The sequence below is a fragment of the Emys orbicularis genome, chromosome 11, assembly GCF_028017835.1.
Source record: "Emys orbicularis isolate rEmyOrb1 chromosome 11, rEmyOrb1.hap1, whole genome shotgun sequence".
Taxonomy (NCBI): domain Eukaryota; kingdom Metazoa; phylum Chordata; order Testudines; family Emydidae; genus Emys; species Emys orbicularis.
This window is the reverse complement of record NC_088693.1, coordinates 63,430,454-63,456,237: the sequence shown is the minus strand read 5'-3', so window position 1 is coordinate 63,456,237 and position 25,784 is coordinate 63,430,454. Positions and strand designations below refer to the sequence as shown.

Here is a 25,784-nt window from a genome sequence, read left to right as displayed (position 1 = left end):
CTGGTACCTGCTGAGAGTGTGGGAGCACAGTTTAAAGGTTCAGTTCCCCCCCACCCCCCAACAGCTTGAGTCATGACCCCCCTGGCACACTCCCCTTTTACCCTCAGTGGCCCCTCCCTGCAGGTCCCAGGTGTTAGCTCTGCATGGCAACAGCAAACCGCTGGGAGCTGCAGGGAGGAGCGGCTGCTTTAGCATGTCATGGAGAGGCAGCAGCAAGTGCAGCAGCTCTCCCTGCTGCTCCCAGCTGTTTGCTGCTGCCTCTGCCCACAGCTGCAGCTCCCAGCTTGCCGGCTCCAGCAGCTGCCGTGCAGGGAGGGGGCCAAGCTGCACATGACTGAGTGAGGCCAGCAAACCCTGGCAAAAATCAGGGGCGGGAGGGGAGGGCATGTGACCCCATGTGCCTCCCCTCACACGTCACCTCTGGCAGCAGGGTGGGAGCGTCCGTGGGGCTGCAGGTGCGCACCAGCTCTCAAACATCTGAAGATTGTCATATGGGGCTCTGAGGATCAGCACGTTTGGTCACCCCGGTGTAGAATATATGCATGCGTGTTAAGTAATTCAAGATAGATACCATATTGTGTAATTACTTGTCAACTTGTTTGCCAGAAAGAGTTTTCCAGGAAATATCTATCAACCAGTTGTAACCATCACATGTCAAGTTAGTAACTATATCCAGCTTTCACAAAACCAAAAAAAAACAGCAATGCCGTTTAGAGGGAAAAAGTAGTATCCAGTGTCCCCAAGTCCCACATAAGCACCCCCAACATGACCACCACGCTTCCCTCCACCCCCAAAAAATCTTAACACTTCAAGACAAGAAGTGTTTGGCAAGGCAGAGAAAAATACAGAACTAAATAAGACAACTGATAAAGTAGCAGAAATCTCAGAACTGTGCCCTCACGAATGACAACACAAGTAAAACATTAAAGAGGGACACAGTCAACATAAGTTGCATTTTTGCCTGGTAGTTTCCTATCTGCTAGTGTTGCAAATACCCCCTACCCCCTTATGATTATTACTCTAGGCCAGTGGTTTTCAACCTGTGGTCCCGGACTATATCTAAGATTTCCAAAGGGATCCGCACCTGCATTTGAAATTTTTAGGGGTCCAAGACAGAAAGCAGCTTGAAAACCACAGCGCTGGACTGTAGACAGAGAAACACAATCTCTTCATTTTATTTCATGCATTTGACAGCTCTGCGCATGGACTCCTTTCTGTTTTGCAAAGGGTTAATCACATGTCCTGGGAATGCAAGTGCATGCTTTCAATTCATGTCTGGCAAGAGGACTCTTTCCAGCGATAGTGAAACTAGGCAGCATAGAGAGGAAGGAGCAGGAAAGAGGAGCAGGCATATGCAAGCACAGTCCCTTATTTTAAAACCCACAAACCACCACACACCCAGTAGGGAGGAATCCCTATCCCAATCCCAGTTTGGACAGGTTGTCCTGTGGGTGCTCTAACTGAAGCTTCAGACATAACGGATGAAGAGTCCAGGATGGCACTATCCCCTTCGTTACTAGTACTGTAACATTTTGTCCGAGGAGGGGTTGAAAGGAGAGTGTCTTTAATAAGCTCTGCACAACTAGTTATACTAAAGGCTAGCTTACTACTTTGCAGCCTGCCCCATTTCAGGGCTAGCATACAGCTACCCTACATCAGAAGCATAGCAGAGACGAATCTGTGACTTGGACATCACTCCTCCCCAAACATCACTTACTCTGGAATGAGAAGGAAGCTATTTAACCTCTTTTCACAGAGCAGCTTACTCCCCCTATACGCCCTGGACAGCAAGTAGAGTGCAGAACCAGGACCCTTTCCCTTGCAGTAGTTCTCCCCCGCCCCCCCCACAGCTGGAGTCTCAATATGAGAATCTTACTCCACTATGCATTGTAGGGGCTATGACAATCTAGCCCTAAGTGAGGGTTACTTATCAGGAATATCTGAAATACATATGTTGTAAATCAAAATGTATCAAGATTTTATTGGGATGACCACATTATTCAGAAGTGGCAAAGCCACAAGTTTGTTACTACAGATGAACCCAACATGCAGCAATAAATGTTCTGTCACATGCTACCCCCGTCCCCCGCATAATACTGTATATTTTGTTTAAGCCCCGTTTCAGGAAGTTGTTTTAATTTTTGTATCCTTGTCTAACAAGCTAGATAGCTTTAGCACCCATACAGAGGCCTCCTGGGGACAATAAAGTTAGAGCCAAGTATATTGTTTTTGTTTGAGAGGCTGTCTCTAGAAGGTTAACCACAATTATTTTTTTAAATAAGTCCACGTGCCTTTGTGAGGCCTGATGTTCAAGAACAGGGCTGGGAAAGAGAGAGACTCAAGAGTTCCAGCTCTCCCCCATGGAAGCTAGTAGGTGGAGTTTCCAGCAACAGCAGTTCATGAGATATTTTACTGCAAGCTATTCTGTCCTGAGGTCACAGCCTAGCATTAGTCAGTACCGCACCAGTAACTATTTTGTATCCCTGCTTATACCCATGATGTGTTTTGTTATGGGGAGCAAGGAGTATGTGTGGTAAGTCATAGTTTGAAGGATTAGATTTTTATTGGTAAGTATCGGTAAATGTCGATTTCACCAGACACACACAAACCAATGAAAATGTTTCCATTATAATAATTAAAATTTACAGATAAGTGGCATTTCTATTACTTTGCCTGAGAACTTAAAGTCAAAATGTAGTGATCTAAACTTTTGAATTAGGCTAGTTACAAATGGACTAGCAAACGAATAGTAAAAGTAAGTATGATTTGCTTTAAGGATATTTACATTGTATATTTTGACACTGTGTTTTAATAGTTTATAAAGCTTTAACTTTCTGAATCTCAAGGTCTGTCATTAAATAATTGTCTGAATGCCCCTCAATGTCCCACAACTGAAAAAAAATTAAAAATAAGCATCTGTCAAAAGTTATAAAAAATAAAAATCAAGTTCTACCAAGTTTATTTATAGATCAGAGCTGAGGTCTAAAAGCACCATGGAAGTTTGAAATAGACTAAATTAGTCTGTTGTTCACAGATGCAGGCTATAAGACAATGCAATTTATTCCATAGATTCTATATAGCTTTTAAATAGGGTTTCATGGGTAGAAATAGGGTATACATGAAACTATTCAACAACTTCAATAATTCGCACGGTTGAAAAGGGGTGGAAAAAGTTAAAACCAATCACAATAGCCATGACCATTAGGAAGGATGAAGTGAGATCAGGAGGGGAGAGCGCTTTTCTTCATTGCTACTGTAATCACTATAGACCACTAATAGCAATTTAAAATGTCTTAAAATCATCCTGCATTAGCAAAATGAATATATGCCATTTTCCCTTGGTGGTGACAGGCCCCCAGATAGGCAAGCCTGGACTTGCCCTCACTCATCATACCCTGACCAAGACACCTGGGGACATTAGACTCCGTGAATAGTTCTACGAAAGCTTTGGTTAAAAACAGAAAAAAGCCACAAGACACCTTTTTATTATGGACTGACAGCCCTCCTTTCCCCTGTTCCACTGCAATTGTATCCCCTTTACGTCTAACTACACAAAGGTGAAAACTGCTCTGTATTGAAGAGAATTTGAAGAGAGAATTGTCAGAAATTGACATAGCATCTACAAGGTGAAGTTTCAAAACACCCCCATTTTAAACAATAAAAAAAAGTTTGCCTGTTGTAACACTACTTCACTTTTAACCATTGAGCGGGTTTTCACTGAATGAAATGCAAGAAGCAAACATGATGATCAAGTTCATTTTTGTTGATCATCAGTTTCACTTTCTGGCTTATAAATTAAGAACCTGCTGCAGCATTTGGGCTGCACACCCTAGAAGCGAATGAAATTTGACTCCAAGGTTATCGTATTGGAATTTAGTTTCATGGACGTGTCTGATATTACTGAGTCTTTAATGATCTCACAAAGACAAGTCCCTATACTGCAACAATCAAAAAGCAGCATTAGAATACCAAAAGGTTTCTAGTACATTATAGACTATTGCTCTACAGCTGTTCCCTGCAGTATACACCCTGCAATTTCCACCAGTTATAAGTAACTCTATATTGCAGAATTGATTACATACTTCTTAGAACTGATGCTTTGTCCCTACTTTACTGCCCCTTCCCCCATGATTGTGACTTATAGATTGTGTGAAGAAACCATCAAATTACTTCCTGGTGTAGGAGGGTGTGTCATCACCAGTTTTGCAAGTTTTCTCACAGTAAGGAACAAACTCACTACCATGTAAGATAACAGAAGATCCTGACTAAAACAAAGTCAGAGACTAATTCCCATCATTTTCATAGGGCAATGTCACCGTAGACTGCATCCAGCATCTATTAGCTGTTAAAGATTTGTCTGTGTGGGGATACTTCAGAAAATTTCCAAATTAGTTCATTAATTCCTTAGGAAGATTATTTTGGCAGAACAGCCACCAAACAAGCTTTACTTACAAGTAAACTATAAACATGAGGTGGCAGTACACACATTTGACCACTACTATTTTAGCACTTTCCTTTTGTCATCATTCATGTTTTAGAGATCATTTATTTAATTCCCCTGAAAATCCAGTACAGTTTCTCATGTCTTGACCAGCCTAGTTTTAGAAGCCTGGAACAATAGGGCCAACACTCCATTCTCCTGTCCCTTTTGAGACTTTCACAGTCTCACGTGACAGTCAGGAAGGGTTTCTTGTCTAAAACATTTAAGTATTTCCCTTTCCACTTTATCCCACAGCCTCCCCTAGAGGTTCTCACACTACAGGACAGGAACTATAAGTATATAGATAGAGTCATACAATTACTGGCTTCAAATGTTGTAGGCTATCTACCCCTAGTTAAACAATGCTGTACACAGAGAGCCTGATTCTGATCAACCTCATGACAATTCCACCATCTTAGTGAAATTACTCTCACTTTTATATTGGTATAAAATTGCCTGGATATAAATTTACTTACGCCAGAAATGAATGGAAAATTCCAGATTTGGTTACACAAGTTCCAGACACAGAGGAGCGCCATTAAATTCCCCTTCTTCATCATGTAAAACTTGCCTAAAACAGCCCAAAACTACACAGATTTCTTTTGTACTGCCTGTAACCAGGCTTACCATCCTTTAAGCCAAACTGCAGCCCGCTTCCTTGCACTTAGGAGGGGACTCACAGGTATAAATGAGACTCAACCATAGCCATACAGACTTGCACAGCCATATAGACTTACAATGGTGAGTTTCGTTCAGATTTATTGAATTCCAGGCTTCTCCCTCTTAATAAGAGGATCTTTTGGATTATTCCCCCCTCTCACCAGGTATATTAACTTCCACTTTGAGTCTCATTTTGTTGTTTCCGGCCCATCTTTTCTAATTCCACAAGTGTCCCAGCTCCTCCCAGTTTAGATTCCCTCTACAGATTTCATTCCAGTGGTAATGCTAACTCTGCCCACAACCCATTGCAGATTTCTATCAACCCACTTATTCCTGTCCTTGGAAAGCAGATAAACAGCTGATTTGGCAAGTGAGGTCTTTAATAATTCTGTAATCCTGGATGTTGTTCTTGGACTCCCTCCCTCCTCCTGGCTTATCTTCTTTGGTCAAACTTCACAACTCTATTGAAGAGTAACATGCTGAGGCTACAACACAGCAGAATCTACTTCCATAGTAAAGTGTTCTCAGATTGGCAGAGACCCTGACATTTTTTTTGCCTTCCTCTGCAGCATGGGCATGGGTACCTTGCAGATTTAAATTAGTGTAAATGTGGATTCTCTGTAACAAAGTCTTTAAACCATGTTCTGAGGACTTCAGTAACTGAGCCAGAGGTTATGGGCCTATTATAGGAGTGAGTGGGTGAGGTTCTGGGACCTACAATATGCAATGGGTCAGACTAGATGACATGAAGGGCCTTCTGACCTTAAAGTCTACGAGTCTAACACACAAAATTTAGGACTATGCAAAAAAATACAAATACAAATAAAAATCCCACAGACCACCTAGGATCACATTTTCCTATCAGTTTATAATGAGTAGATAATGACAAATATGATATTCATCAATGTGACAGGAACATAAACATATAGGTTCCAGAGAACTGAAGATAATCTAGCCCACATCCTTCCGGGGGGGGGTGGGGGTGGAAGGTGTGCACAGAAGTGGAAAGCAAGGAAAGAAGATATTAGAAACATCTGCATCAGCAATTTCCAAGATCTCAGAGTTCTGTAGTGGGAACACACTTTCCTTTTAGGTTTATTCCTGACTGCCTCAGCTACTGTACACTGTGAATTACATGGTTTATCTTTGATTCCAATTGTGTGTGCTTGCTCTCAAATATCTAGTTTTATACACTGAATAAGGTACAGTGGACAACATTTTCAAGCTTAAATGCCTTAAATTAGGAACCCAAGTAGTAAGCTGTGCCCATAACGGTCAGTGACGTCAACGGACGCGGTTGATAACACTGGTCTACAATTTTTGAGGAGAAGTCTGCTTCAGAGATAAAATGTGCTATTTATTATGTATTTTGATGTGCTGAATTCAAATATGACAATTAAAACAACTGATTGGCTACTGTTTCTAAGATATTTAAGTTTTTACATTTTATGTCTATGTATATTGTGTAGATAGTAGAGTTTTAATCAAATTGTAAACCTAGGTCTTTTCATGTGTTTATGGTTGCTTTACATGATAATATTTCACCTGTCCTGTTTATGTAACACTATAAAATCAGCAAAAGGGTTATATAAATAAAATGTATTATGAAACAAAAGGCAAAAAACTATTATGTACATAGTTTAGTCCTATTCAGTGTCTACTCGATGCTTCTTGGCTTGTCTCTTGTATTCATTAAATGGAGCATCTCTTGTCACTGTCCAGCAATAGTCTGCAAGCATTGATGGGCTCCATTTGCCCTGATAGCGTTTCTCCATTGTTGCAATGTCCTGGTGAAATCGCTCGCCGTGCTCGTCGCTCACTGCTCCGCAGTTCAGTGGAAAAAAAAAATCTAGATGAGAGTGCAAAAAACGTATCTTTAGTGACATGTTGCAACCAAGGCTTTTGTATGCCTTGAGGAGGTTTTCCACCAACAACCTGTAGTTGTCTGTCTTGTTGTTTCCGAGAAAATTTATTGCCACTAACTGGAAGGCTTTCTATGCCCTCTTTTCCTTGCCACGCAGTGCATGGTCAAATGCATCATCTCGAAGAAGTTCACGAATCTGAGGACCAACAAAGACACCTTCCTTTATCTTAGCTTCACTTAACCTTGGAAATTTTCCACGGAGGTACTTGAAAGCTGCTTGTGTTTTGTCAATGGCCTTGACAAAGTTCTTCATCAGACCCAGCTTGATGTGTAAGGGTGGTAACAAAATCTTCCTTGATTCAACAAGTGGTGGATGCTGAACACTTTTCCTCCCAGGCTCCAATGACTGTCGGAGTGGCCAATCTTTCTTGATGTAGTGGGAATCTCTTGCACGACTATCCCATTCGCAGAGAAAACAGCAGTACTTTGTGTATCCAGTCTGCAGACCAAGCAAGAGAGCAACAACCTTCAAATTGCCACAAAGCTGCCACTGATGTTGGTCATAGTTTATGTACCTCAAAAGTTGTTTCATGTTGTCATAGGTTTCCCTCATATGGACTGCATGACCAACTGGAATTGATGGCAAAACATTGCCATTATGCAGTAAAACAGCTTTAAGACTCGTCTTCGATGAATCAATGAACAGTCTCCACTCATCTGGATCGTGAACGATGTTGAGGGCTGCCATCACACCATCGATGTTGTTGCAGGCTACAAGATCACCTTCCATGAAGAAGAATGGGACAAGATCCTTTTGACGGTCACAGAACATGGAAACCCTAACATCACCTGCCAGGAGATTCCACTGCTGTAGTCTGGAGCCCAACAGCTCTGCCTTACTCTTGGGTAGTTCCAAATCCCTGACAAGGTCATTCAGTTCACCTTGTGTTAAGAGGTGTGGTTCAGAGGAGGAGGATGGGAGAAAATGTGGGTCCTGTGACATTGATGGTTCAGGACCAGAAGTTTCATCCTCTTCCTCGTCTGACTCAAGTGAGAATGATTCTGGTGCATCAGGAACCGGCAGTCCTTCTCCGTGGGGTACTGGGCGTATAGCTGATGGAATGTTTGGATAATGCACAGTCCACTTTTTCTTCCTTGACACACGTTTCCCAACTGGAGGCACCATGCAGAAGTAACAATTGCTGGTATGATCTGTTGGCTCTCTCCAAATCATTGGCACTGCAAAAGGCATAGATTTCCTTTTCCTGTTCAACCACTGGCGAAGATTTGTTGCACAAGTGTTGCAGCATATGTGTGGGGCCCACCTCTTGTCCTGATCTCCAATTTTGTAGCCAAAATAAAGGTGATAGGCTTTCTTAACCAAAAGCGCAGTGGTTATACTGCGCTTTTGTGATGTAAAAGTCACTTCACCACAAACATAGCAGAAGTTATCTGCACTGTTCACACAAGTACGAGGCATCTCTGCTCACTTTGGCTAAACAGAAGTGTGTCCCTTTGCAAAATCAAACACTGACAAATAAGAGAGCACGACACTGTATGATTTCTAGAGCTGATATAGGGCAATTTGTTCAGCAGAGTGATGTAAGCTTCCTTATGATTGCATCATCCAGGACTTCTAGGAATAACATGATGCAATTCATATAATGTATGACGCAATACCAGCTTCAGATTGCATCATTCATTGTTTTGCCTAAAAAGCAAGTACTGTCCAAACCCAGTCATAGATTTATTCATAGATCCAGTCAAAGTTGTATTTTAGTCATTTCTGGTTTAAATTGAGATCCCTTCCCTTTATAACTCACTTATCCTCCGCCATTCCCAAGTCAAGGGTTGTATATACTGACCCAATAGCATATCTTGAAAACTAGAGCCAATCAACAATTTTAAGCATCATTTTCGTTCTCAGTGACCCAGAATTAGTAAAGTTTGACTACATTTATTTCAGAAGCATTTTGGCTGTAGAGCAGTGTAATCTTTTGAGGGGAAGAAGGTGGGGTCATAACATCAGGCAAAACTAGGCTATTATCTAATATAAGGCACTCAGCTTTTGAAAGCGCCTTCAGCACTTTCCTTTTTACAATACACCTATTTTCCTTTCCTTCTGGACAGGCTTTAGCAGATACCGGCAGTGCCTGCTGTAGATACTGGAATTTACGGTTAACACACACTATTTTTCACCCTTCCCACTGCCAAAGGGGCTTTTTCATTTTTTGGCTGCTAACAGTTGCCCCCTCAAACTCATTTTAGGCTGAAGCTTCCAGTATTCTCTGTCCAACTCAAATTTTTTCAGAGCAAGCCATCTGTGAACAAGTGAAAAAATAAGCTTTTCTGTCCTAAATCACCCCAACAGAAACTTTTCTGTTGTATTTACTTCGACAACTGAGGGATGCACTCATTAGGAACATCCCAATTAAAGATGCTCTACTCTGCTAGTGAACCTTACAAGAACTGTGCCCAGACTCCATAATCAAAGACTTTTAAATGTCCATTCGAAGAAACTAAGGATAGGAATCTGCAGGTAAGAGAAGGGAGAACAGAAATATAGAGTCACCCCAGCATTTAAAGGAGCACCACAATTATTTTAAAACAAAAACAGTGGGCCAGTCTTTGTTTCAGTCAGCCATAGTCTGGTTCACAGTGTACTACAATAGAATGGGAGAATAGGGGATATTTTCAAATAGATTTCACTTGCCTTTTCACATTCCAAGTTAGCATTCATTTATAGAAGAGATTTAAAAAGTTACTCAGCAATTTGACTATTAGATTTGTTAATCAATGCATTTTATAAAAGGATAATTGGTCCAACAGTGGTAAACTGATGAAAAGAGGTGGAGGGATTAAGTTTTCTCCATCACTAATGGAGAATTAAAATAGATTTTGTTACACTAAGATCGGACTGTCACTGTTTTTTGTTGTTTTTTTAAAATAATCACATCTTAAATTGGATAGACGGGAATCTTCTTGGAACACACACTTAGGATGTTATCCCAGTTAGCTGAACAAGACAATATGCCTGGAACTGCCAGGCTGTGAAAGGAGAGAGGAGGAAGCATTGAATCCTCCGACTGCAAAGGGAAAAGCCACACAAGAAATTGCACACTCTTCAGAGAAGGTGGCATAGTTGGTTTATTCTGAGCACCCTGACAAAGGTAATAGTGTCAGGAGGAAGTACGCAGCAGGCTAAGTAAACAGATCTCTTATATATACACCCATCAACAAGACAACTACAGGTGGTAGTGTCTAAACATCAGTGTCAGGGCACCGCTTTCCATCATGTGCAACTCCAGCTGGTGACTACCTCATACCTTTTTGGTCGGCAGGGTGAGGGGGCACATGTGGGTACTTGGAGTGCTTCTTGATATGGAAGTTCACGTTGTCCAGCTCCACGTTCAGGTTGATGGAAGCGGCTGAGTCACTGTCCATTGCGGACTGGAAGCTGCTGACTGATGTGCGCTTGCTAGGGCTGGCAGAGTCTTTTAATGTTGGGTAAGGGGGAAGATACAGGGAGGAAAGGGGTTCAAATGGGTATCATGAGGGTATTGGAGAGGAGAAAAATTGTCTTTAATACATAAAGCCCAGAGTGCAATACTAAAGGGATACAGTATTTTCAGTCTTAAATATGTACACTTCAAGATAAGATTAAGTGTTGGATAGAAGTTCTATAGATTTATTTTAAAACCCAAGTGAACATTAGGACAGTGTCTGTCTTGACACCCCGATCTAGCCTGTCTGTGCTACCGTAATCCAGAGAGTTTATACTAATTTAGAAACATCAAATCTTGCAAACTGATTAGAAAATACTGTATCCACCACGAGAAACAGGAGGACTAGTGAGGTTTTAGTTTTCGTGGAACCTTACAGCTACTACCAGCAAAGCAGGACTTTCACTTCCATCACACACACACACACACACACAAAGAGTCATGCTAATTTGTCATGTGACGCTGGAAGAGAGTCAGTTGAAACTCACTGGCCAAGTTATCCTCCCCTTCGTCAGCAATCTGTTCCGTGTCACTGTCATCAAACTTGATGTCTTTGAACCAGGATGGCTCGGAGTGCCCCTCTACGGAGTTCACCGAATCACTGTCTGGAGAGGGGGTTTCTGAGAATTCTGTGCTCTGGAAGATCCGGAAAAGAGAAAGTAAATTTATTCTTCAGCCCTACTGGGATGTTAAGCTGCTTTAGAAAGGCACTACTATGCACTGATCAAAACAGCAACAGCTTACATTTATACTGTGTCTTGCAGCCTGAAGCACTTCACAAAAGTAAATGTACGCACACAGTGGGATAAACTTATCACTCAACCACCCACCATTTGAGGGGGGGCAGCAACTGCTTAGGACAGGAAGCGAGTACCTCTTTACTCTGCCCACATCAGTCTTTGCTTCTTCCCCCAGGCACCTCACCCCAGTCTCACAAGTAAGGGAAATGAAAGAAAACTTGCAAGTTTTCTATTTGTCCCACACAATGTTAAAAGCCTGCACAGATTTGAGTGCTAGGACTAGAGCAGGGGTTCTCAAACTCCTCAGGAGGTCATGCGGTTATTATATGGGGGGGGTCACAAGCTATCAGCCTCCACCCTAAACCCCGCTTTGCCTCCAACATTTATAATGGTGTTAGATATATCAAAAAGTGTTTTTAATTTATAAGGGGGAGGAGGGTCGCACTCAGAGGCTTGCTGTGTGAAAGGGGTCACCAGTACAAACGTTTGAGAACCACTGGACTAGAGCATAGAGGTTTGCCAAAGTTTATCCTTTGCCCCCATAAGCTGACCATGCTGATCTGGGAGAAGGGCACGCACTTTTAGCCCCTTGAGCAATTCTGTGACTGACCAAATCAAGTGGGGCTAACAGATTCAGTCAAAAGCCAGGTTCAGCCCTCTAAATCAAGAGACACTATTGCGAAGCAAGGCCTTGGGATCTGATAGCAGGGAATCCCAGAGAGCCCACAGCAACTCCAATATACCCCCACCAGATGGCAATTTCCAGTCACCAAAAAAGTTGCAGTTCTAGATAGAATTCCCTCCTTTGAAACTAATGCAATTGCTGCAAATACAAATTCACTGACACCAGTTTAACTCCACTGAATTCAGTGGAGTTACTCCCAATTTTTACAGAAACAGACAAGATACGAGTCAGATGCAACATCCTGCTGACTTTACACACCACAGTATCAGAGATCATACAAGAGCATGACCAGTAAATCACGAGTTAATCATGAATTGCAGACTATATACAACCAACTATAACTAAAACTTTCTGTTTCTTGAACGTCAGAAGTCATTGAATGAATCAAGACAAAAACTAATGGTATTGGCAGATCTTACCCCTCAGCATATCTCAAGCAGGACTATGCCAGAGCCCAGACAGCATCTTCAGTGACTGACAAACTTCTCCTTTACTGGGGCCCTGACTTTCTTTCTCCACACCGCAACTTAGGCTCATAATAAAGAGAGACCATTTATATATCAGGGTGGGGAAACCCTTTATGCAAAGTCTCCAGATACTTTACCGGCAACAGTAAGTGAATTAGGGAATTCAATCTCTTCCTAAACCCATCAACTTCTTTTGATCAGGAATTAAGTAATTAATTTCCCCAAATATTGTCTAAGAGTTGGAATGATGCTGTATTTTTTAAGTCTTTATGAAGAACTTGTCAAAGATGTCACTGTTCAAAGAGAAAATGGCCCATTCCGGAAAAGCTACACACTGTATCACAAGTGACATCTACTCCTAGAGTGTGACAGCTGTTCTGAATACTGGCTCTGTTATTCAGAAGCCACATTGGAATGTGCTTACCATGGCGACTTTAGACTTTTGTTGATGCAATCAGAGATTTTAGAACCCCTCCTCCTTTTTAACTTGACATAGGTGTGGCCACCCTTTCTCCTCACAGAGGAAGCATCACAGCTTCCTTGCCTGACCTAGTTTCCTCTATGACCTTAACTCAATTAGTTTACATTAGTGGTTTAATGAGATTAAGAATATTTCCACACACTCACAAAACAAGACAGACCCACTGGCATAGGGACAGCACCAAGAGTACAGAGAACATGAGGCAAGACTCGGGCTAGGCCTAGTTCTCTTGAAACCTAGGAGCTAGCAGAGCATACAGAGGAAGGAGAGATTGACAACAGTTCCCCAGCCACAACTGAGTCGGCATTCCAATGGCAGCTAGAAAAGAGCTTTCTGTACCTGTAGTGGTCTGTACAGAGCATATTCATCTCTAAAGATCTGATCATGGTGACTGACACAATCCAGCCAGCGTCCATCTACCAGTGCTTGTCCTATTGCGATGGCTTGAGCTCTAAGAGCAGAACAAGAGACAGGCGAGTATTAAGAGAGTCTGGTTATAAGCGTGTATGGTTGACAGTACAGACTTTTACCCAAAAAAGCTTGACTAGACACCACGTAATTTAGCTCTCTCTTTTATTTTTCACTATTTGTTCGAGAAAAGGTACTTAGAGACAATTTGGTGAGGCAGTGGATTGAATACATGACTAGAGCCAGGAATGCAAGTGTTCCCCACCTATATGTTTGGCTCTTGATTTCTGGAGGTGCTGAACACCCCCAGCTCCTTGCTGTAGGTACTCAGCACCGCTGAAGACTCAGGCCTGAAGACAAAGTGCTGTGCAGGCTTGAATCATCTCGATTCCTGCCCCTCTTAACTCAGCAAAACAGGGATAATCCTTTACAAGCCCTCAGCACTGCAAGGCAAACGTCCAGTGCTATACAGGATGGTAAGCTGTTACATTGTAGACCCAGTTATCCCTAGATCCTGGGGCCATCCAAAGCCTACAAATATAGTTAGAGGGTCCTGAACCCCACCCCCAGGCCAGCCAGCTATAGCAGCAAGGTTGTGCTCATGCAGCTAAGAAACAACTGCAATATCCACGCAGCACAGCTAATCTGATCTTTTGTTTACGGAGGTTACATTATTTAAAAGGGGAGACTATCACTAGAGCATCTACCCAAAAGGCATGGCTTAATTCAACCAACATTAGGAACCCTTTAAGAAGGAGTTGATCAGCAATTATGAAACAAAGCGCAGTGTTCCAAAACCAGTGACATTCTTAACTATAGTCTAGTGCCAGTTTTAGTGATTACCATTCTCTCACTGTCCCCTCCGCCCATTTCAGTCTGCTACTCCCATTCTGCTCCCTCCCTACACCCCAACTACCTTTCCCTCCCACTGGGAAATTCCATTCCCTTGGGCTAGTCGTCTGCCCTAGCTTCTGATTCTACTTACCCCTTCATTAGGTTATGTGCTGTCAGAATTGGCAAATGAACTAAAGACATTCTTTACCTTGTTCAGAGGAAGGGAGGAGGAGATCAGAGTCTCATTTCCTCTTTCTCCTCTCCATCCACTGATGCACACGCCAACCAACACCTACAATTGAGTGCAATGGCAGATGGGTTTAATTTAAGCATTTTTAAATATCAAGAATACCTTGTGGTAATGTGTCCATTTCTGATGAGCCAGTTGACTAATTCCTTTCCCACAATGCAGTTGGGATGTGTCCGCAGCCAATAGCGATGGTCCTGAAACTCCATTCCACTATTGTGATGGCAAATTTTCTTCCACAAATCCTTTAACTGGACAGAGTCCTGTGTGAGAGAGACAGTTACGAAGTGTTTTAAAAAGACTAGCTCAAGCCTTTAAATTGGCTCCTAGATCAACAGCCTTCCAGTAACAAGAGTACAATCGAAGGTGTTAAGCACTGCTTATCTAGAAACAAATGCATAACAGCTGCTATTTAAGTCCTTTCTTTTACAGCAAGTGATCCTATAAACTCAGAATGAGGCAGCAGCAACAGACTAATACCCAAAGATCAATTCAGAAAGAAGCAAGGGAAGAATTTTTGCAGTAATATTTTATACATACACAGTGAGCTTTTGCATTGTTTGACTAAGTCATGCAAGTGCTTTCATAGCACTAAATCTACCATGCTGAGCTCCCTCTTTCAGCCCCCTGGAACTGGGGGCTATGTAGAAGACCAAGGAACACTGGTTCTTTTTTCTGGTAAAGCAATAAATGCTCTTCTGAACATTCTGTGCTGTTGACCTGAATGCTGCACTCAAGCCTGTTTCAGAGCTCTCTTTGGTCAACTAGTTAAGGAGATCCCTTTGAGAATGCTGCTTTCCATGTTGCCATTTTGTTCAAGTAACTTCTACCATCCCATTTCTATGAACGAATGCCTCTCCACCATCTCCACTTACTGCCTGTTGGACAATTGAGAGGCTAATCACACCACCTCATCCCTACCTCCAATCTGCTGTACCCGCTTCTGAATCCTTAAGGTTCAAGCCTCCATCCATTTTGATGCAAACCCTCCTTTCCCAGTACTTCCACCTCCATAAGAGCAGCCACAGCTGGGAAATCAAAGCTAGTTTTCTGCATGGTAAGACACCTCTAGGACCTCACTTTACAGTTAGCATAGCCAAGGGCCCAGAACATCCATGACCAGAATTTCCACACACCCCACGATTCAGGTTCTCTCCACAGATTTCTGGTGCTAGACAACTCTGAATCACAGGGTCTGATGTATTGGCTAGTTACACTACAACTTTGAATCATGTGGTCATAAAACCTCCTGACACTAGCATGGCTGTGGCCTAGCTAACATTTACATTGGTCCTGGCTACGTCCCTGCAGCCAGAACAGCTCTTCGGCACCAGCACACCCAGATAGTGCGCTTATCCTGGTGGATGGATGCTCCCGTCCTTTGAAATGATATGCACCACAGGAAAAGATCTGCAGATGTTGAGCCAGCCCAAAGAGGAAGAGAGGGGAGTATCGGGATGGTTTCTTTAGTTGCTACTACAGGATGCATAAAGTTAGCCTAAAGAAGTGTAGGGGTTTTTTCCCCCCAGAAGACTATGTAAACACATAGAACCAGTAGAATTATGACATTAGTTATCAAGTAAACGGATTGAGAGAGGAAGTGATTTTCATTTAGGCTTCAAGTGTTTTTATTTTTAATCTCTGTTTAGGACTGTTTTTAGGGTTTTGTGTTAAAAAAACCTTCAAACAGGGCTAAAAAATGCTCACAAGACATACTGATATTTTCAAGAACAAGACTAGATTTAACACTCCTGATATTTCCATTTTATATACACACACACATACACATATATATATATATATATATATATATATATATATATATATATATATATATACACATACACACACATAGCATATGTGTGTGCACACACACAAAAAACAAATTTAAAAAAAGCCAGGACTCCACCACATGCTTCTTCATACACAATAAACAAATCCAGTTCCTCACCCCTTTAAAAATTCAAGTAACTGAATGATTTACCACATCTGATCAGCATTCCTCTCCTCTCACCCTTTTGCTGAGATGACAAGTTTGCCAGGAAAGTTTGGTTTCCTTAGGATCTCGCCCCCTCCCTCCCAAAAAAAGTCTATGATTTTAACCCAGTTTGTGTGCAAGTTTACTATATCTACCCCCAAGCAATTTCTACCCCAGCAATCTACCCCCCTCCCCTTGGCTTCATCTTACAGGAACCTGGTCCCACTGATTGGTTGACTCCAGTTCTATGCACCCCATGCTAGCCTCTCCAGTGCACTGCATGTTCTTGGGTTGTCAGCTACAAAGCACTTCACTCCTGCCATGGCGGGAGTATATAAAATTTGATCCAGTAGCAATTCAGTCATCTTAATATAGCCTTGTGTTTTAGACTGAAATCAAGTGGCAGAACAGTTTAACACTTTAAACTCTAGGATTTTAGTTTGCAGATTATGAAAGCGCGCACGGATTTCATTCAGAATTCTAGTGCTCCTGCACCTTGTCACAAACTCCCCCTTCTCAAGCAAAGGCCATTAACTTTTTATCATAGTATAGTCAACGCAATGCGCCACAGAAGAGTATCATAACCTGACAAGGACTCAGGGCAGTTCCTGTATTGCAATAAGCAATTAGGACATCCTAAATTATTGCATAAAAAGCAACAATTCTAAAAATCAGATCTAAAGTTAAGTGAAGACAGACCAGCTTTGACTATTTTGTCCCAAGCTGTATTTGTAATGTTTAAGCTGTTAGTTTAGGATCTTATTCAGTCTGGGGGACAGAGACACTGTCTCCCTACTCTCCCCAACACTCCTAGATTCCCTCTGCAGAGCATATCTGCTACAGCATTCTCCTTCCTCAAAGGAAGAAATTGTCTCATTACAAAAAGCTTGCTTCAATGTGGAAGCTCTACAATAAAAAGGTGAGCCACCACCAATCATCAAATTCTGCCCTTACATATGCAATCCACAGGGAGACAGGGCTAGTACAAGATTTGACCTTGTTGGTTTTGAATGGGAATAGAAGCCCAGAAAGATTCAGCACTAGTTATGCAGTCTGGACAGTTTTAAATGAAACATCTCCCCCCTCCCTCCATTTTAATTGACTTTATTTTATTAACGTTAGGTATGTCAACCGGGGTTTGGGTGTTTCTTTTAGTTTTATGTAGTATTTCTCACAACGCACACATAACAGAATGTTTTATAACAGGATTGCTCCAGAGTGCTGTGCTACTGGTGTTGATTACTTTTCTGGAATAAATGCATTAGTGCTACTTCCTATGAGAAAAGTTACATCAACTCTGCAAGCAAAGCAGATGGGGAGAAGGTCAAATTTCAAACCTTCCAACATTAGCTGTGGTCTCTAGAATTTATTCAAATGACTAGAGAACTATTTTACATTAAAACAACTATTTACAGTTAGAACTTGCTAACCCATAAGGAAAAAAAAAAACTAAAGGATCATAAAAGAAAAAGAGCCACAAGATGTACCGCAAAGAAAGCAATAGAAAGACAGGCACACAACACATCGCTATCACAATGAAGACGACAAAAATCTAGTTTGTACCAGAAGAATTTTGCGCTCATCCTCATTGGTCTCTGCTTTCAAATACGTGCGATTAGCCTGGGGACTGACAGATGTCTCGTATGCAGGCACCATGGGTGAACCAGACCGATCCAGTGACAGGTTAGTAATGCTGGCCGATCTGGAGAGAGAAAGAAACAATGCTTATAGTCTGCAAACCCCTCAAACAAAACTTTATCAGAACAGTCTGTGACCTTACAACATGCTTCAAGAATCTTTAAGCAGTGTGCTAGCACACACTAGCTTTCCAAACCAGCACTTAAAGGGTCATTCCCGACCTCTCCCAAATTAAGATGGCTGCAATACAGGGAACATTACAATGATCTTATGCCGAAAGAGATTCCATGGAATCTCTACATTATAAAAGAAGTTAACAGGCAAAATAGTTCATATTGAACAGCTTCACATCAGAAGGAATATTTGAGCCAAGTGTTTTTTTTCCTCTCCATAACGATATTGGGGGGTGGGGGGGGAAGAAATCAACCTTGGACCCAACTGTTTCCAAACACTGGGTCAAGTCCCACACTCCAGTGAATAGCATTGGCCAAACCGGACAGTCTCTACACAAAAGAATAAATGGACACAAATCAGATGTCTAGAATTATCACATTCAAAAACCAGTCGGAGAACAATTCAAGCTCCCTGGACACTCAATTACAGATCTAAAAGTCGCAATTCTTCAACAAAAAACTTCAAAAACCAGACTCCAACGAGAAACTGCAGAACTGGAATTAATTTGCAAACTGGACACCATTAAATTAGGCTTGAATGAAAACTGGGAGTGGATGGGTCATTACACAAAGTAAATACTTTTTCCCCATGCTAATTTTCCCCTACTGTTACTCACACCTTCTTGTCAACTGTTTGAAGTGGGCCATCCTGATTAGCACTACAAAAAAGTTTCTCTTGCTGATAATAGCCCACCTTAATTTATTAGTCTCATTATAGTTGGTATGGCAACACCCACTTTTTCATGTTCTCTGTGTGTGTACATCTTCTTACTGTATTTTCCACTGCATGCATCCGATGAAGTGGGGTTTAGCCCACGAAAGCTTATGCCCAAATAAATTTGTTAGTCTCTAATGTGCCACAAGGACTCCTCGTTCTTTTTACAAAATGGCGATACATTTGCTTTTTGTCACTATATAATAGATCCTCTTCTCCAACATCCCACAGCTTTGGGAAGCCTCTTAGAGTAACCCAGAGTATATTTTATCTTCTCTTCTCTTCCCTATCCACCTCACAGTAATGCATTTTGAAATGAGAGTTCTCTATGGGGACAATACCCAATGTAGGCTAGTTTAAAAAAGTGATTTGAAACAGGTTCCTGGCAAGGTTTTGGTTTGTTTTATGGGAGGGGCAAGAACTGTGCAACTTGTGCAGTTGTCCTCTCTTTTAGGTATTGCCATCTTTTAGTGCATTAAGTTTTTTACAGGAATAAGCTATGGATTATAGGACAGATAGTGACATGTTAATCAAACTGACAGTGAACAAATTCAGGCTGGAAATCAGAAGGTTTCCAACCATCAGAGAAGTGAGGGCTTGAAACATCCTCCCAATAGGTGTTGTGGGGGCAAACAAGCTTAGTTTTTAGAGAGCTGGACCACATTATAAGTGGGACTCATAAGGCTGCTTCTGACAGTGGGGGGCAGGGCTTCACAGCCCTGAGGGGTCTAACATCTGGTTCATGTTAGATATCCTCAAACTCTCATGCTTCAGGTCACCTGCAGAGGTCAGGAAGGAATTATCTCCCTTCCCCCTCCCCAGTGTATTCTGGGGTTTCTTGGTCTCCAGATATCCAGTTTACTATCTCCAGCTGTGGTAAGGTGGGCCAGTGCTCTGAGGTGGTACCAAGCTTCCTCTCAGGTGCTTGGCTGGCTGGTTCTTGCTCACATGTTCGGGCTCTAACTAATTGTCATATATGGGGCTGGGGAGGAATTTTTGCTCAAGTCAGATTGGCAGTGACTCCTCTGCTGCAGGGGGTGCAGGTTATTTACCCGGATTATCTCATTTAAATCAATTCCCTGCCATTTCAGGGCCTCTGGTATTGGTGTATCGCAGTCCCTCCTATTCTCTGCCTGTGGCACACAATAGTCTAGTCTCCTGAAGGCTGTAATACCTTGGTCTAATTTCAGTTGTTGGGTTTGGTGGGCGGTGCTGTTGGTGACCTGTGAGACAGAGGTCAGAATAGATGATCTCGTAGTCCCTTCTGGCCTTACTCTATAACTATTAGATAGCTAGGGAATGCAGACTACAGAAGTTAATGGAACGTGAAACTGTAAGAAAGTGGACACTGAAGTTATATTTAAAAAAAAAAAAAAAAACAACAACGAGCAATAGAATGAAAAAGCAGTAGTCTTTCAATCAGTAGTACTGGCCTGTTGAAGTGTTTTAAACATAAAGGGGGAAAGTCTACATTAATAGGCTCAATTTAGGTAATGAGCGAGTCAGGATCAAGAGAAGCCACGTTGGTATTTCAACAATTGACATTTAAGGACAATTAATGGCATTTTCCTGGCCAATATAAGCAATAAGTCACAGCGTACCTCTGACATACAGCTATGGCTGTCATTGCTAATAGCCTTCAACTACTGCAGATGTTATGTTCCTAGTAACATGAGTTAACAGCATTTCAAGAACAGATAATTTAGTTCAGTACAGAAAAAGTTATGCAGTTTTAAAAACTTCACATATCAGAAATGTTTTCTAGTGCTAGTCAATTGTTTTACAAGAGCTAGTTTTACAAGAACTAGTTTAACTATGCCATCTAGCTGTAGAAGGCATAATTGTTTTATTTATTTAGGTGTATATATAAAACCACACAAACATGACCAGCTAGCTAAATGGACATTAGTATCAAAACTTTGTCACCACTGATTACATTCAAAGCCTGATTGTATTTACCTGAATTGGTCTAGAAAGGACAGATCAAACAAAATAGGTTTTCTAGTTAAAGCTTCATTCCTCCAGCAGGAGGAACAAGAATGTGTAAGAAGCTCAAACCCTGGTGGTTTAGACTGTAATTTTGTGCTTATTTTATGAGGATTCAAGTCACTTAGGGTACATCTACATGGGGATAAAAGCCCCATGGCATGGCCACAACTGGCTTGCGTCAGCTGACTCGGGCTGGGGGGGGGGGGGGGGGCATAAAACTGCTGTGTAGATATTTGGGCTTCAGCGGGGGCCTGAGCCCTGGGACCCTTCGTCCAATTTTTCAGCCCTGCAGCCAGAGCCTGCATCAGCTGCAGGTTTTTTATCCTGTGCAGATATACCCAGAGATTCTTCTGTCCGCACACCAATTTTAGGTGGCAGTTCTCTCTACCTTTTGGGATCTATTTCTTGTGCTAAAATTCAATTACGGACTACCACCTATAGCGTCACTTAAATTTTATCATTTAAAGTCTACATACCTAATCTTTTTTGTTACTAGTGTTTTGGGTTTTTTTGTTTTGGTTTTTTTAAAGTCACATTCACAAAGCAGTTTTACCTTGTATATATAGTTTTCTTGAAGATCAGCTTTTGCAATAATTCGGATATTAAACATACAGGATAAAAGTCTTTCAAAGACAGACAATCAGTACATACATGGCCTCCTTATAAGCGTAGTATTTAAGTACCTCCCAGGTATTTCAAATAACAAAACAAAACCCCTTTTTCTTCCCAGTCTGCTGGAGTAAATATGCCCTATTCATCCTCTCCCAACAGATAACTACTCAATTTGCCACAGCTCACTGAACCATCTGCTCTCTGAAGTATTAGCTGAAGCATCTGTAAGTACATGTAGCAAGATGAATGGAGAGATTTGTGGCTGTTCTTTCTGAATACATGATAGATGCAGTGGGGCCTAGTGGATAGCACACTGGACCGGGACTCAAGAGATCTGGGTTCTATTCCCAACTCTGCCACTGGCCTGTTGGGTGACCTTGAGCAAGTCATTTCACCTCTATGCCTCAGTATCCCTATTTACTTCACTACATAGAGTAGTTCAACTGATTTTAATAGGACCATTTGTGGGTATCCTAACTATGGCAGACTTGGGTCCTCTAAGAACATCCTTTATAGTCTCTTGTATGACCCTCTTATTTTCAGTACTTTATACTTACCTTGACTGGCAAATAAATCTATATCAAATAGCTAGTTAGAATGGTCATCCATATGCCAAAGGAGTTAGAAATGGAATTCAGTCAAGTTAGCAGTCAAATAGCAGCTAAGGCAATTAGCTATATTTGCCTGTTCAATGCAATAGAGAATTAGGAGGGAAGTGCAAAAGACAGCCTTAATACCCCTCAAAACAGAGCATGGCACTACTTTGCCTCGCACATTGATTACTAACTTGCTGTCATTTCTACTAAAAATGCCACAGTGCATTGCAGAGAGAACATGTATTTGATTAACATGTGTCAGGCATTTTGGGGACCTGATGCCATTTTTAACAATGTATTCTGAAAGATGATTTAATAATTTTTTAGGGAAATGACTGAGTGACTAATGAACTCTGGACAGTTTAGAGATATTCTAAGCAAAGTCATAAATACCTAGGGGTTAGAGGGAGTATATCTACACAAGAACTTTATACCAGACTCTGATCAGTTCTGACTGTTAGAAGAAAATAGTTTGGATCTACAGAACACACACCAAAAAAAGTGAGATTGCCTCTTCAGATCCTCAGAGGAGATCTCAAAGCCTGTACACTGCTTTGGGGTCTGGGTTCATCCCTGATTGAGGTGGATGGGATATGGTAAGAATGACAGAGAGAGCAGAATATGGGTATTTTTGATGTGAAGTGGCTCTAAAAAAAAAAAAAAAAAAAAAAAAAAAAAAAAAAAACCTGCCAAAGAGAGGGGCCATGAACAGTCCCCTCCTCCCTCCAGCACAAAATGGACTACAATCAGAAGAGTGAGAAATAGCAAAACGTTAAACAAAGCAAATAAGCAAGCAAGGGCCACAGGGAGGAAGCACCGGCTCTTCGTAACTATTCTGCTAAGACTAAGCATTTAGGATACAACTGCCGCCCAGGAAACCTTCCTAGCTCTGGACAGAATACAGCTGCATACCTACTCAATGGAAGCTGCTTGGTACAGCTGAAATAGAAAAATTATCTAGGCCTTTAAGTGCCTGACATTTAGCCCTTATTTTTGAAAGCCTTGGCAAGAGTATCATGAGAGTCAGCTCTTACACTAGGATACCTGTGGAAAGGTAAGGGTGTAGACATGGCTTTTCTAGATCTTTGTGTAGTATCTCTAACAAGTTGATTGTGGTTCTATAGCCCTTACTACAGTATTCCCCAGTTACACCATTTTTTGTTAAGTCACTTTAAAAATATTTTACTCTTTACTTACACATTGAGATCAAGTTGGTATAATCAGAAAAAACTATACTTTGGGGGGACGGGGGACGAGCAGTTTGTTGGGGTATTTTTGCTATCAAACCCACTGAATGTACCATTGTCCTCAAAGATTTAAGTGTCTATTATAAGAAGTGGCCTGTAAAATCTATTCAGAGATTTTAGGTTCAGTACTGACATGTAACTTCACAGGGCTTTTAGTGCACATAAAACAGTTAACCAGCCATCCAAGATCAGTCCCAAAAGCCTCCCCCAACATGCCCTCCCCAACACTTTAAAAATTAATTCCATAACTATTCCACTTAGTTTGCTATACACTGTAGTTCTAATGAGATCCAGTAAGTGCGAGTCCCCTCCAATACCTATCCCAATACTGGTTTTGCTGCACTTTATCTCCCGGATATTTACAGCAAATTTTGTCATCTGGGATTTTTAATCCCTTTACTTCCTGCAACAGCGACAGAATAGCCTTCTTAAAGGGATGATGAAGTTTGTTTGTTTAGCTGGAGATGCCCACACAGTGCTTTTAACACGTTAAATGCTAAGCACTATTAGAATTCATAGTCTGCCAAAAGAAAGCATTCAGCCTCTGTCGCATGACCCAAAGCTACAGATGCCAAGAGAGTCTCATTGGCTGGGACACTGACTTTGCCAAAATTCTCAGGATTCAGAGACAGGGGTGGCTTTGCATCATCACTCTGTATTTCAGGACAGATACTCAGGTCAGAGAGCCATTCCAAAAAAGTTACTAAGAACTGTTAGACTGAACTGCTGCAGCTGCAAATTGGGTCAGCCAGGCATTGCTCAGGACACTCCTACGCCACATAAGCAGCCAGCTAGCCCGAGCCTTCTTGGAACAGTGCTCTAAGCACCACCTTCTCGAGCAGGGAACTGGGAGTAGAGCAGGGCCGGCTCTAGGCACCAGCAAAACAAGCTGGTGCTTGGGGCGGCACATTTTTAAGGGCGGCATGGCCGGCGCCAGAATGCCGCCCCTAAAAATGTGCCCCGGCCGCCCTAGCTCACCTCCGCTGCTGCTGCCACGGCACGCGAAACAGCTGATTCGCGCACCGCTACTCGCCCTCCCTCCCAGGCTTGAGAGCCTGGGAGGGAGGGGGAGAAGTGGCGCCCGCGCCGCGGCCACTTGGAGTCTCCCCCTCCCTCCCAGGTGAGACTCCGAGTGGCCGCGGCGCGGGCGCCGCTTCTCCCCCTCCCTCCTAGGCTTGAGAGCCTGGGGGGAGGAGGCAGGGCTGGGGATTTGGGGAAGGGGCGGAGTTGAGGCGGGGCCGGGGGTGGGGTAATTAAAGAACGGGGGGCGGCCAAAATTGTTTTTGCTTTGGGTGGCAAAAATCCTAGAGCCGGCCCTGGAGTAGAGGGAGAGTAGCTTCATGGCCCTAGCAGCTTCTCCATGTTTTTACAGTCATTCAGCATTGAGCTTTAACACTGGACTTCCTGCTCTGTTTGCCGATCATTCATAGATTGTTGGCACTAACACACTTATAGGTTTCTCACCCTCCTCCCCTTTTTATCATCTATATCTAGCTCCTCAACCCCACTTCCCTCCACTGTTCCTTTGTTTTGAAGTCTCAGTGGAGCTCAAAAGAGGAAGAACTGAACTACCAAGATATGAGCTACTAAAGCAGCCACATAATCTCCTTGTAAACCAGGCAGGCCCTCCATTTCCCCCTGCCCACCTCAGTTATCTTAACTTGTTCTGCCCATGTCTCCTTAGATAGCCTTGAAGAGCATTTGTGTAATACTGAGTACATTGGTGACACTCAGTGATCTTTCTAGAGGACAATACCAACTCTCTGAAACTTCTTTAACAATATTAAGCCTCACATTATCTTTTCCTAGCCATCATGTTCTCTCCTTGTGTTTGTGTCCTAGATTTGGCAGTTACAACAGGAAGCTCTTTGGGGTAGGAACCAGTTATTATGTAGCACCACCAAAGAAACTTACCGTATCAAAAATGACTAAATTCTAGCAAGGGATTCCCCATCAGAAAGCTCATTTAGACAAAAGCGTCAGAAAAAACTGCAGCTGATTATTAAGTTTTTACATTTATTAAAATCTACTTCAGCCCCTGGAGGTTTAACCACTCTTATACAAGATCAGGCGTGGGAATAGTGAAGTGAGAAAAGGAACAAGGCTATCCAGTTCAGCCAGCAGCAGATGTAAGAAAAAAAATTCCTACAGATTTGCTGCATCCTCCAAGACTTCAAACAAGCAAACAACTGAAATCCAGGGAATAGTCTATGCTCAGTTCATTCAAAAGCAGCCTGAACAGAATTTGCCTACAGAGTTCCAAAAACACACAAAGAATGAACACAGCTGTTGAGGTCAGGAGAGATTTCTCCAATTGAATCTGCCAGGGGAACTCAATGCAGAAGTTAGTGACTCAAATGGAATTCAGCCAGGACAACTGGGCTAACATGTTTCTCTTACAAGAGGTGCTAATGAATAAAGGGGGCATGCATCCAGATGCTACTCCAAGCAGCCTGAACCAACAGCC

The 25,784-nt window shown here is 42.2% G+C and overlaps 1 protein-coding gene across 3 annotated transcripts in view; it reads right to left on the bottom strand.

Moving 5' to 3' along the window:
- The window catches only part of PIKFYVE (phosphoinositide kinase, FYVE-type zinc finger containing), a 95,855-nt gene that overhangs the window by 49,695 nt on the left and 20,376 nt on the right, over positions 1-25,784 (bottom strand). For all 3 annotated transcript variants that reach the window (XM_065413282.1, XM_065413281.1, XM_065413280.1), the window contains 5 exons: positions 17,911-18,049; positions 14,475-14,632; positions 13,220-13,331; positions 10,996-11,143; positions 10,331-10,498 (listed from right to left, as the gene is read on the bottom strand). In XM_065413282.1, coding sequence (XP_065269354.1) covers positions 10,331-10,498; positions 10,996-11,143; positions 13,220-13,331; positions 14,475-14,632; positions 17,911-18,049 — 725 coding nt within the window. The remainder of the gene's footprint in view (positions 1-10,330; positions 10,499-10,995; positions 11,144-13,219; positions 13,332-14,474; positions 14,633-17,910; positions 18,050-25,784) is intronic.